The sequence below is a fragment of the Hemibagrus wyckioides genome, linkage group LG21 (genome assembly GCF_019097595.1).
Source record: "Hemibagrus wyckioides isolate EC202008001 linkage group LG21, SWU_Hwy_1.0, whole genome shotgun sequence".
NCBI classification, from domain to species: Eukaryota; Metazoa; Chordata; class Actinopteri; order Siluriformes; family Bagridae; genus Hemibagrus; species Hemibagrus wyckioides.
Genome location: NC_080730.1, coordinates 7,833,945 through 7,846,199, shown reverse-complemented (window position 1 = coordinate 7,846,199; position 12,255 = coordinate 7,833,945). Strand labels below are relative to the sequence as shown.

At 39.8% G+C, this 12,255-nt stretch overlaps 1 protein-coding gene across 12 annotated transcripts in view; it reads right to left on the bottom strand.

Annotated features, from left to right (window-relative positions):
* Nucleotides 1–12,255, bottom strand: part of grip2b (glutamate receptor interacting protein 2b) — a 194,445-nt gene that overhangs the window by 40,429 nt on the left and 141,761 nt on the right. For all 12 annotated transcript variants that reach the window (XM_058373057.1, XM_058373059.1, XM_058373052.1 and 9 more), the window contains exons 5-9: nucleotides 11,261–11,347; nucleotides 11,027–11,102; nucleotides 6,720–6,865; nucleotides 6,252–6,399; nucleotides 4,801–4,970 (exon numbers count right to left, since the gene is read on the bottom strand). In XM_058373057.1, the coding sequence (XP_058229040.1) occupies nucleotides 4,801–4,970; nucleotides 6,252–6,399; nucleotides 6,720–6,865; nucleotides 11,027–11,102; nucleotides 11,261–11,347 (627 nt within the window). The remainder of the gene's footprint in view (nucleotides 1–4,800; nucleotides 4,971–6,251; nucleotides 6,400–6,719; nucleotides 6,866–11,026; nucleotides 11,103–11,260; nucleotides 11,348–12,255) is intronic.

The following is a 12,255-nucleotide window of genomic DNA, read 5'->3' as shown; positions in this document are numbered from 1 at the left end:
CATCAGCAAGAAAGCCCAGCAGCATCTCTACTTCTGGTGGAAAAGCCCATCTCCCTCCCCCCATCCTGACCATGTTCCGGCTGTGTGGAAGTTCGCCTCCAAGGAGTAGACTCACTGTCCGCTGTGGTATTCCCTTTCTCACCTAGCCCCTCTGGGCCTGTATGCTCTGGTACAGACGTGATCAAGGCTATGCCTGTACACCTTTCCCCCAGTAGCTCTGCTCCCAGAAGTCCTAGCTAGAGTGCGCCATGATCGAGTCCACCTTCTTCTAGTGGCTTCTCGCTGGCCCGCTTGAGTTCGGTTCGTGGACTTTGTCTCCTTCCTAGACAGTGCTCCTTGGGAGATTCCTGTCAGAAAAGATCTCCTTTGTCAGACACAGGGGGCAATCTTTCACCCCCACCCCTAGATGTGGAAGCTCTGGGTTTGGCATCTGAGGGGAACCAGTTCCTAGAGGCAGGCTCTCATCGGAGGTAGTGGAGACTCTGTTGAATGCTAGGGCTCCCTCCACTAGAAAGCTGTATGCTCTGAAGTTGGAGGCTTTTTTGCCTCTGGTGTGGTCAGGACCCAGTTCACTGCCCGGTCAGTACAGTGCTGAAGTTCTTGCAGTCTTGCCACAAGGTGGTTACACTTGTTAACACAGTTAGCTGAAACCCAAGAGCCATTTTTCTACTGTTTTTATAAATTCCATACAGATGAAGCTTAAGATCAAAACAGGAAGTCTGGAGCTGTGAGGCAACAACTAACACTGCACCACAGTGCAAGCAATTGGTACATTATTAAAGCTATGAGGAATATAAAAAGTCGTGTAAAAATGGCAGGTTTTTGTGATCAAGATCAGTCAAGTCAGAATTTTTTCCACCCTCAATTTGAAATTAAAACAAAAAGATAAAGTATTAAAATGAAAATCAAACAAACTTTTTAAGGGACAACAATAACAATTATAATAAAAATTACAACAATAAAAGTTAACAGTGTGCACATCCCTAAACTAATACTTTGTTGGAGCTGCTCTTGATTTTATTGCATTATTCATTTTTTTTGGTTCCATTTCATCTCCAGCTTACTAGTAGGTTGTGCAGTAACATCAGCTGATATTTGCAAATATTCAGGATTCCCTCCACCTTGATAAAAGCCCCAGTACTGGCTGAAGAGAAGCTGCCATGCTGCACTGCTGCATGCTGTTTTTTTGTCATGGCCTTTTTTTTGCACCAAATATACCTCTTGTAGGGGCAGCACGGTGGCTTAGTGGTTAGCACTGTCGCCTCACAGCAAGAAGGTCCTGGGTTCGAGTCCCGGGTTCCAAAGGACAGGGGCCTTTCTGTGTGTGGAGTTTGCATGTTGTCTGAGTCTGTGTGGAGTTTGCATGTTCTCCCTGTGCCTGCATGGGTTTACTCGGGGTACTCCGGTTTCATCCCACAGTCCAAAAACATGTACATCAGGTTGATTGGTAATTCTAAATTGTGTGTGTGGCCCTGTGATGGACTGGTGACCTGTCCAGGGTGTACCCCTATCTGTGCTGGGATAGGCTCCAGCAGACCCCCATGACCCTCATTAGGAATAAGCGGGTATAGATGATGGATATAACTTTTGTAATTATGGAATTATTAAATCTTGGAATTGATCTCATCAGTTCATAACACATTTTGCCACATGGTTTGGGGTGATTTATTAAGCTTGGGTGTTTTTTGTGAGAAAGGTCTTCCGTCTGGTTGCCCTACCCCGACAGCCCAGACAGGTGAAGAATGAGAGGTTGCTGTCACATGCAGAGAGTAATCAGTACTTGTCAGATATTCCTGCAGCTCTTTTAATGTTACTGTAGCCCTCTTGGCAGCCTCCCTGGTAAGATTTTGTCTTGTTCTTCTATAAATTCTGGAGAAACATGCTGCTCCATTATCTCAATTTGGTGATGATGGCCTTTACAGTGTTCCATGGTGCATTTAATGCTTTGAAAATATTCAAAAATTGAGATAGCATGTGTGCCTTTAAGCTCTTTATGGACCATGGCTTCAGCAGTCGGATGAAGCCAAGAAGATGAGGAGAATATCCTATAGAAACAGCTGATCAGCTGATATTTGGAGTTAATCAGAACCTTTGAGAATCATTGATTTGAACATGAGACTGGTTTATTCTGAACACAACCACATTCAATATTATATACATTTGTGCAAACAAGTTACTGTAATTTTTAATTGTGTAATTTTAATTGTAATAATATTTTGTAATTTCACATTAAGGGTGAAAAATTCTGATTTATCTTGGCTTATTTTTTTTCCATAACAAAAACCTGCCTACCTAAGCATTGTTGCAGACCATGTACACCCTTTTATGGAAACGGTATTCCCTCTTTCAGCAGGATAATACGCTGTGCCATATAGAGGGAAAAATGGTTCAGGAATGGTTTGATGAGCAGAACATGTTTGAGGTGTTGATTGGCCATCAAATTCCCCACCTCGCAACTTAGGAACTTAAAGGATCTGCTGCTAATTCCTTGGTGCCAGATACCACAGCACACCTTCAGGGATCTAGTGGAGTCCATGCCTCAAAGGGTCAGGGCTGTTTTGGCAGCAAAAGGGGGACCAACACAATATCAGGCAGGTGGTCATAACGTCATGACTGATCATATATATATATATTCAGCAAACCAACTAAAGCTGTTAAACCACACTGACATGCACCATTAACATCTGTTCATCAAATGTAGCCACATAGAAATGGGGCACTGAAACCCCACAAGCCTGATTTGAGTTTAGTCTCTTTCTGTGAGAGTCTGGGTATGAGCGGGCCTCCATAATTAAATCTAGCCTCTGCGCCAAAGCTCCAGGGGCGGCATTAAGCAAAAAGAGAGGCTAATTAAAAGAGATGACAGCAGTTGAGATGACAGAGTGGGATAGCTGTGTGCATATGTGTGTTCCTTCTCCCAGTGTCCTCATTTACATCCCATCCATGTACTCCAGTGAGATTCAAGTTTGAAATGCATAGTATATAAATTAGTATGGTGTTCTATTTTACTAATACAGAACATTTATTACAATAACGAATGTGTAACACATTTAAAATATTAAAATCATCGGGCATCAAGGACGGAGTGCCAACCCATCGCAGGGCACACGCCCTCTCATTCACTCACGCAATCACACACTACGGGCTATGCAATCACACACTACGTTTCATAACATTAACCTTTACTATAAACAGAAAAATTATGACATCGTTACAGGGCGCCATGCTGCATGCGCTTGTCCCTGAAAGGCTGATATGATTAAGGGAACCAGGGGTGAGAGTGGGATGGGTGAGGACCGGTGAGGATTTTTTTCTTAATGTTTTCTTCTTAATTCTGTTTCTGTTCCCTCAATGTTTCCTCTTTACTCCTGAGAGATATTTCCTTTCCCTCAATGTTTCCTCTTTACCCCTGAGTTCTATTTGTTTTCCCCCTCAATGTTTCCACTTTACTCCTGAGCTACTTTTATTTCTTCTCAACATTCTCTTTTTATTCATGAGCTTTTTTTCCCTCAATGTTTCCTCTTTATTCCAAGCGCTTTTTCCTCAATGTTTCCTCTTTCCTCCAAGCGCTTTTTCCTCAATGTTTCCTCTTTCCTCCAAGCGCTTTTTCCTCAATGTTTCCTCTTTACTCCAAGTGCTTTTTCCTCAATGTTTCCTCTTTCCTCCAAGTGCTTTTTCCTCAATGTTTCCTCTTTCCTCCAAGCGCTTTTTCCTCAATGTTTCCTCTTTCCTCCAAGTGCTTTTTCCTCAATGTTTCCTCTTTCCTCCAAGTGCTTTTTCCTCAATGTTTCCTCTTCACCCCTGAGATTTATTTCTTTTCCCCCTCAATGTTTCCTCTTCACCCCTGAGATTTATTTATTTTCCCCCTCAATGTTTCCTCTTTACCCATGAGATTTATCCCCCCACCCATCAATGTTTCCTCTTCACCCCTGAGATTTATTTATTTTCCCCCATCAATGTTTCCTCTTTACCCCTGAGATTCACCCCCCCCCACCCATCAATGTTTCCTCTTTACCCCTGAGATTTATCCCCCCACCCCAATGTTTCCTCTTTACTCCTGAGACCCTTTTAATTCTATCCCTCAAACTTATACTCTAAGTTCCTTTTCTTACTATTGCACAAATAATTTACAAATCACAGTAGCATACCCTGTTACCTGGCACAGAGCTACATCTGTGCACACTGGGAGAGTTTATATATAAAGGCGTGGCCAGGCGAAGCACGTTTAAGCTGATTACCTACATGAGGGTGTTGCATAGCCCTGGTGCAGAGTGAGAAAGGATTTGAGAAAGGTGGCCAAGGACTTTGCCTGAGAGGACACTCCTGAAAATTGCAGCCATGTCATTCTTAACTTTAATCGTTGGCTAATAAAAACACTTTAGAAATAGGTGTGAATTATTTCTTCTGATAATGAAACACAGAAGCCTCTGAATCCCTCCAAAAATCTTAATGACTGTTTTCACAACCTTTACAGTTTAACAACAGCGGCAAGCATTCCTTTTTTTGGCTTCGTTCATTAGTGCAATTTATCCTGATGCAAATAATCACAGCTGGTTAGAAGCGTTATCATCAAACTGTCTTAGAGAAAGATAAGGGGAGGAAAAGGGTGCATGTGGGCTCAGTAGTGTCACAGTAGGTCTCCTTGTAAACATAGAGGAAGGTAATTGTAAGTTCAAAAGAGAAAAGAGACACTTAAAAAACAGAAACATTCAGTGCCTTCATTCTACCTCCAATTATTGTAAAAAATCCAGAGGAAGCTGGAGATCAGTCAATTCCAGTCTGAGGCCGAAGCTAACTCACCAGTGTCCTGAGCTTTGCTGGTCAATCGCATTTGATGAGCAGGAAGGATCTCCAGCTTGGCCACGTCTGAAGTGCTGGCTAATAGCTGAGTGGCCTCCAGCATGGTACAATGCTCTGTACTTGTGCTGTCTATGGAGAGGATGTGATCACCTACATGTAAAGCTCCTGATCTGTAAAAACACACAGATTTGGTGTATGTAGCGAAGATACTGTAAGAGTTGTTAGTTGTAAAACAGTGTAAGCAACATGTCTAACTAGTATCAAGACAGGTATATATACTGTAAAAACTCTCACTGGTCAATTTATTAGCAATCCCTGTACATCTGCTCATTCATGCATCACTTCCGGACAACATCTGTTATCCATCCTGATGCCCTACTTCTGGTTGGAGTCTGATCACTGCTGAGGATGCTCCACATGGACAGCATGGAGATACATGGGATTGCTGTGGATAGTACCACTTGGAAACTGCTTTGAACTGCTAGAGCTGTGGTCGGATTAGCGTTCAGGTCTCCATCATTGACGATTTGACGTTAACGCTAGAACTGATTCAGATACTGTGCTGATGCTCCTACTCAAAAGTTGCTCAAAAGCCCCTGTTCACACAATTTCACTCGACTATACACAGTTATAGAAAAGACATTATTTATAATCACACTATCCTCTGTTACCCAGATAAGGATAAGTTCCCTTTTGCGTCTTCTTCCTCTCAAGGTTTCTTCCTCATTTTGTCTCAAGGAGTTTTTTCTTGCTTCTGGCTTTTCTCCTATTTTCTTTATTGCTGTACAGCTCCCTTGCAAGAGTGTTGATTGTTAAATATGCTATACAAATAACATTTAATTAAATCAAATTATATCAACCATGAGGCAGCAGCTCAGTGCAGAAATGCATGTAGGCAGAAGTCACGAGGGTCATTTAGAATTAAAATCAAATATCAGATTGGTGGAAAAGGCATGTTGTTAGTGCTAGACACTATTGAGTATTTCATTAACTGCTCTCAAGAATGAGGTTCCTAATAATTTGGTTCGTGAGTGTACTGAGCTTGTCTATTGATACTGCATGTATTTTGTATTGTTAAGTCTGGGCTTTATCTTCCACGTTCTGTTTTTCCTGGTATTGTCATGTCAAGTCAAGAAGCTTTTATTGTCATTGCAACCAAATATACCTGGTGCAGTACACAGCGAATTGAAACAATTTTCCTCCAGGACCTGGTGCTACATTAAAAAAGAAAAACCCCTGATCCTCACCAATTTTTGTTTCTCTTTGATAACAGATTGTTTGCTTTTGCCTGCCTGTGTCATGAACCCTGCTATGAACAGCAATTCTGGGGCTGCCTTGAATAAATAATATGCTGAGTGCAGTTGCACCAAGTTTCTCGCTGTCAGACATTCCACATGTTAACAGAGCTATTTTAACGGAGAAAGCAGTTGCAGAATAGCAAAGCTCATCACCTGTCGACCACGCTGGCAGCTTTTATCTTGTCGATGATGATAACTTGTTTGTTCCTGTATGTGGCAGAGGTTAACGTGATGCCCAGACTCGCCCCTGGAGACTTAGCTATTTCCACCAGCAGTGGGCCGGAAGCATTTGTTACTGAATCTAAAAATAATAAGCATTACAAACACAGATACTACACACAGCACAATGACAGCAGAGTAAAAAAAAAAGTAGAATGCCAACCATTTTTAGTTTGTAGAGATTTATAAAATAATCATGTTTTTATGTTTAGGTATTGTATAATCAGTTATATGTCATTCTGAAGGTTTGTCTAGAAATGCGATGACATAAATAAATTACACACATAATGTTGTTACCTATGTACAGTATATTACATACAAAGGTCAAGTGAAGTGCATAGAAACTCATTCAAATGGGTTTGGCTAAGGGAATTTAAGGTCAAATGGAATGTCTCCACTCACCCATAATAGTCACATCATATTCGGTTTGGAAAATGGCCTCCTGGCTACACTGTGCCAACACAGTAAGGGCTTCACTATGGCTGGCACTGTGTAAGGGCACACCATCCACACTGAGGAGCCGATCACCTGCCTTCAACGTGCCCTCCCTGCATAAAGACATCAAGCAAAGCGAGACCAATTATACGCTCTGTTAGTCAGATTCCAGCCCTTGCTGATGATGTTACTGATAGAGTGGGTAAGGTTCTGCAAAAAATGCTCCAGCTTTTTTTTTTTTTTTGTATTTATAGCGCCACTATTTTTTACTGAAACTCCACAGATAGTTTGATGTGCTATTAAAACTGACATGTTTAATGATAACTTGGAAATGTTCTGATATTTTATTCCTTCAAGTTGACAGTGAGGCATTCTCATCTATACCTATACAGCATCTACAGCTTCAAACTGAAGTCAAGCTCTTTAAAACTATTGAAACTGCTGGTATAAAAGTTCAAGGCAAAATTCAGAACACGCAAGCTCCTCACAGAGACATGGTACTTTATCTCTTGAAGACAACACTTCACTGGTTCTCTGCATGGGGTCTGTGAAGCTTAGGAAGGGGGTCCGTGACTTATTTAATTTTTTAAAAACTGTCACATGTTGGAAATTTATATATTTTATATATAAGTTTTTATATTTATTTTTGAGTTCCCCCATATATATATATATATATATATATATATATATATATATATATATATATATATATATATGTTGTTGTTTTTCTTTCTTCTTCTTCTTTCGGCTTTTCCCTTCAGGGGTCGCCACAGCGAATCATCTCCCTCCATTTATTCCTATCTTCTGCATCCTCAACACTTCATATCCTCATTATTACATCCATATACCTCCTATTTGGCCTTCCTCTTTGCCTCCATGTCCAACATTCTCCTATCAATATACTCACTCTCCCTCCTCTGAACATGTCCAAACCATCTTAATCTGGCCTCTCTAACTTTGTCCCCCAAATGTCCAACATGAGCTGTCCAACCGTCCAACCTAATCCTGTCCAACCGTGTCTGTTCCCTCTCTGCTCCCTCCAGCTCTGACTCCTGTCTCTGTCTCAGTGACACTGTCTCTAAATCGTACAGCCATGGCCGGTCTCACCACTGTCCTGTACACCTTCCCCTTGATTCTCGCTGAAATTTTTCTATCACACAGAACACCCGACACCTTTCTCCACCCATTCCAACCTGCCTGCACTCGCTTCTTTACCTCTTTCACACACTCTCCATTATTATATATATATATATATATATATATATATATATATATTTTAAATAGACATGATAGGTATCTGTTGGAAATTTCAGGAATAAAATGACCAAAATATTGTACTATTATATACATTATATATGTAAGAAATTTAACAATGCTTTTCAACTCATTTTAAGTGAGTAAAATGTTGTGTAGTAACCAAAAGCCAAGCAGAGTGGATAGAAACAAATAGAAAGAAGGTAAAGTAGATAAAGTTTTTCATTATACAAATAACAACCGAAATACATTTAGATTTGCTTTAAGCAACAAACAAAAAAGAAACTGAGCTGAACTGAATTTAAAGTTTATTTGTTGCAAATGAATGCTTCAAATATTCCTGGATATAAAACAACAATAATACAATCTAAAAAATAAAGAGGAACATCACTGATACTATAGAAATCATGGATGAAGTTTAATTAGCGCATTAGCAGCCTGCAATGGATTGTGGTTAAGCTAATTATAATAAATAACCTAGCAGAAAATGTAATGAAATAGAATATGATTAGTTTGTTTCGCTTGCTTGAGAATGCATATGAACATATATTACATATTGTATATATACTGTATTAAGTGAAGGAAGCTGATGACTATTGAACTAGCCAAGTGTTAAAACCATGGCAACATGGGTCATGTGAGGCAAAAATTGCTGCCAGCGTAGTAAAGAAACAAGTAAACAAATGCTGTCGTTTGCTGGACAGGAAGAGGTTTCTATTTTATCATATATTACATTCTATTGTTTGCTTTTGCAAGTAGAATAAAAAAATACCCGCCATAGTAAGCCAGTGATTAACCTCATATGATGTCGTTCAATTAGATTTAGTTCCTAATAATAGACTGAATCACTACAAGCCAGATGTCTATGATTCAAAACTCAAGACAATTTGTTGTCTTCCACCATGATGTGATGTTTACAAGCGAACAGAGCAAGCAACACTGTTAGTTAAGTAGGGGTCAGAGCACAGGGTCAGAGCACAGGGTCAGCCATGATGCAGCACCCCTGGAGCAGGGTGGGTTGGGGGTCTTGCTCAAGGTCCGACTGGTGGTGCTGTGGCTTGAACCCCAATCTTCTGATCAACAACCCATAGTCTTAAGCTACCACTGCCCCTTTTGTACTGTACTGTACTGTACTGTCACTGTACTGTCCAGAAAGTCTATACTGTATCTGTATCAGATAATCCAGGAAATCAGACTACTAACTGCTCTTTCTCTGAGGGAACATAAAAAGCACACTTTCATCAAACTGTCATATTTCATTTCAGCAGTGTTTGAGCAGACCTGTACTGATTCGAGGTGCTATGCATTCAATAATTCCTGACAGATGGCTATAATCTCGTTACCTGTACTGTATATATTCTTGCTAAACCTTCACGGATTCACTTTCCTGCAGCTCAATTTCACAGTGCTCCTAGCAATAGCAAAGGTATTTTTCTTTTCCTATACTGACAATAAAGTACAAGTCTTGGGTTTGGTCTTCTGCTGTAAGTCCTCGCTTGCAGGAATGTGCTTTATATCATATGTCATACACAAAACCTATGCCTTATAGCACCTTAAACAAACTGAACCAGGTTCTAGATATAAATGCTACAATAAATAAATAAATAAAAAAGTTCTTCTGCAAACTGCAGCTGGTGTCATTATAAATGACATTTGGGAAGAAGTAACAATCATGTTAAAGGTAAAAGAGCTTCCTAAAGTTCTCAGGGACGACATTATTAAAACCCATTCGGACAGAAAACCAATAGAGCCTTAGCAAACACCTTAGCCATCTCTGTCAGTACAATTGGTTGATCATCTGTAGATGGAAATGCCATGGAATCAGAAGTAATCGTCGAACATTTTTTGCAGCGGTTTCACAACAAGCTCTCAGATTTTAATGAATGTAAGGTCAGGAAGGAATGTAAGAGCAATGCCAAAAGTCACTCAAAAAAAAAATGCAGGATGACCTGAATTAAAACAACAACAACAACAACAACAACAAAAAACCACACACACACACACACACACACACACAAAACATTTAGACAAATCTGAGCTCTTTTGGAATAATATACTCTAGGTCCGATGAAACATAAAACAGTTTGGAAATAATTTAGCTCATAATATTTGGAGAAGAATGGGCTGTAGAATACCATACCCAGAGTGAGGCATGGTGGTGGGTGCATCTCTTCATATAAGAGGAATGTTTAATCTCGTTGGCCAAAAAGTCTCCATCTGGGGAGATGACTCAAAAAGGGTTTGAAATTGCAGATACATCAGAGGCACTCTTGGGGAATTGGTGAAAGGTTCCATGAGGAGTAAAATTGAACCAAAACACTTCAAAAATTCTCTCTTAATATAGATGCTATTATGTAGTGATGTTAGTCATATGTAATGTCTGGATCAGTATTTATATTTACAAAAAGTCAAAAGACATTATGTGTGTGTCACAGGGGCAGAATGACCAAAACAGGCTATGTGGATGCATTCTTTATTTAATCCAAACGAACAGAACCAACAGGACAAAGGTGAAAATGGGTCCGAAAATGGCTATGTCTGGCTGTGGTCTAAACATGGATAATAACAAGTATGACAGACTAGGCTAGGAACAAACTCTGAAACATGGCACAAGGTCAAAGAACACTGAACGAGGGGCTTGGTAATGTAATGAAAATTCTCAACGCAAAACCTAGACTTCGCAACAAGAACAATTCAACAAGAATGAAAACAGGTGAGCTTATTCAGGAAACATGACGGAAACAGGAAAGGACAAGACATGAGCAGAGACAGGACAAAAGCATGTGGCAACATAAACAAACAGAACAATGCAGAACAGAAGCAGGAGTCAAATAGATTGCTGTAGCACTATGGGCCGCTGACAGTGTGGAAATTTGAAGCATATTAAATAATAAAAACCCAGTTGTACAAATGGGTATTTCACCTCAGTGTACAGAAAGCACTGTTATTGTTAAAAGTCTTGTTAAAAAAGCAGCAAAGTTAGCATCACAGAAAAGGTAAAAGCTTGTTTTGAGTGTTACCTGTCAGCAGGACCTCCTGGCCGAACGTACGTAACTACTAACGGACGAGACTTGTGCCAGTCTTCCTGGGCGCCACCTTCATAGAACATATAAAACAATACAACAGTTGCCTGAAAGATTTGTCAATGAACTCAGACGAATACACTAAAAGGATTATCATTGTTTTTTTGGTTGCATTTGATTTCATTCACAATCGAAAACTTGGACACTAAATATATAAGTACATGCACTTACCCCGCATTACAAAGCCAAAACTATTGCCCTCTTTGTGTAAACAGATCTCAACTGTCTTTGATATAACACCTGAGGTGCTGTCTGGTGCTGGGGAAAAAAAAAAGGAAAGAAAACAGGACACAAGACAGCGCCAACACGCCTCGTTCATTAATTTATCACATTTTGCTGGGCGGCCAGCCAGCCTGGCAGACAATTCAGTAAATAAACCAGCACACACACACAGAAGGTCAGCCAAGATCACTGAGCTTATAAAGTGGATAATACATCTGCCAGACACGCGATAACCCATGGAGAGGCCTTACAGGATTACGATCCCAAAAATTATACACGTGGACTGAAAAGGGCATCAGGTAAACAATCACCTGCAGACCCATTTATTACAGAAACAGGGTTTGCTTTTACAGTGATGAGTGATGAATGAATCTACAGCTGAGCACCCACAACAGAGCTACACAAAACTGGCTTAATCAGCTTCCAGCTTTTACATTTTATTGGCAGTAGAACTGAGCTTTTTGTACAGTGAAAAAATCACGCACTCTCAAAGATTTGGGTCATGCGTATATCTTTTGTCTCATTGCTGACATCTATTATTTAAGGAATCAAAAAAATAAAATCACTATGGAGTGTGTTATTATAGGAAAATAATTAAAATGATGTGGTGGTTACATCCCAAGGTGTATTAGTGTTTTATTCTGCTTATATACCACAACAATTCTATATATATTTTGAGTAAAGAACAACACCTTATATTTTTAATCCATAGACCAGAAACTGGATACTCCTAAAGAAATCTTCTCCTTACTTTTGAAATCTGTTTATTATTTACCTTGTATTATGTGGCACTTTTTTCACAGAAGTGTTTTCGAATTAGCGGTTACTATAAGAACGATAACATGTTAGAACATAAACCTATAAATAGTCTGGCAGCTAGATCTAATGTCAGAGCAGCTATTGATGAATGAATCCACACCAACCAATCAGAATCGAGAATTCAG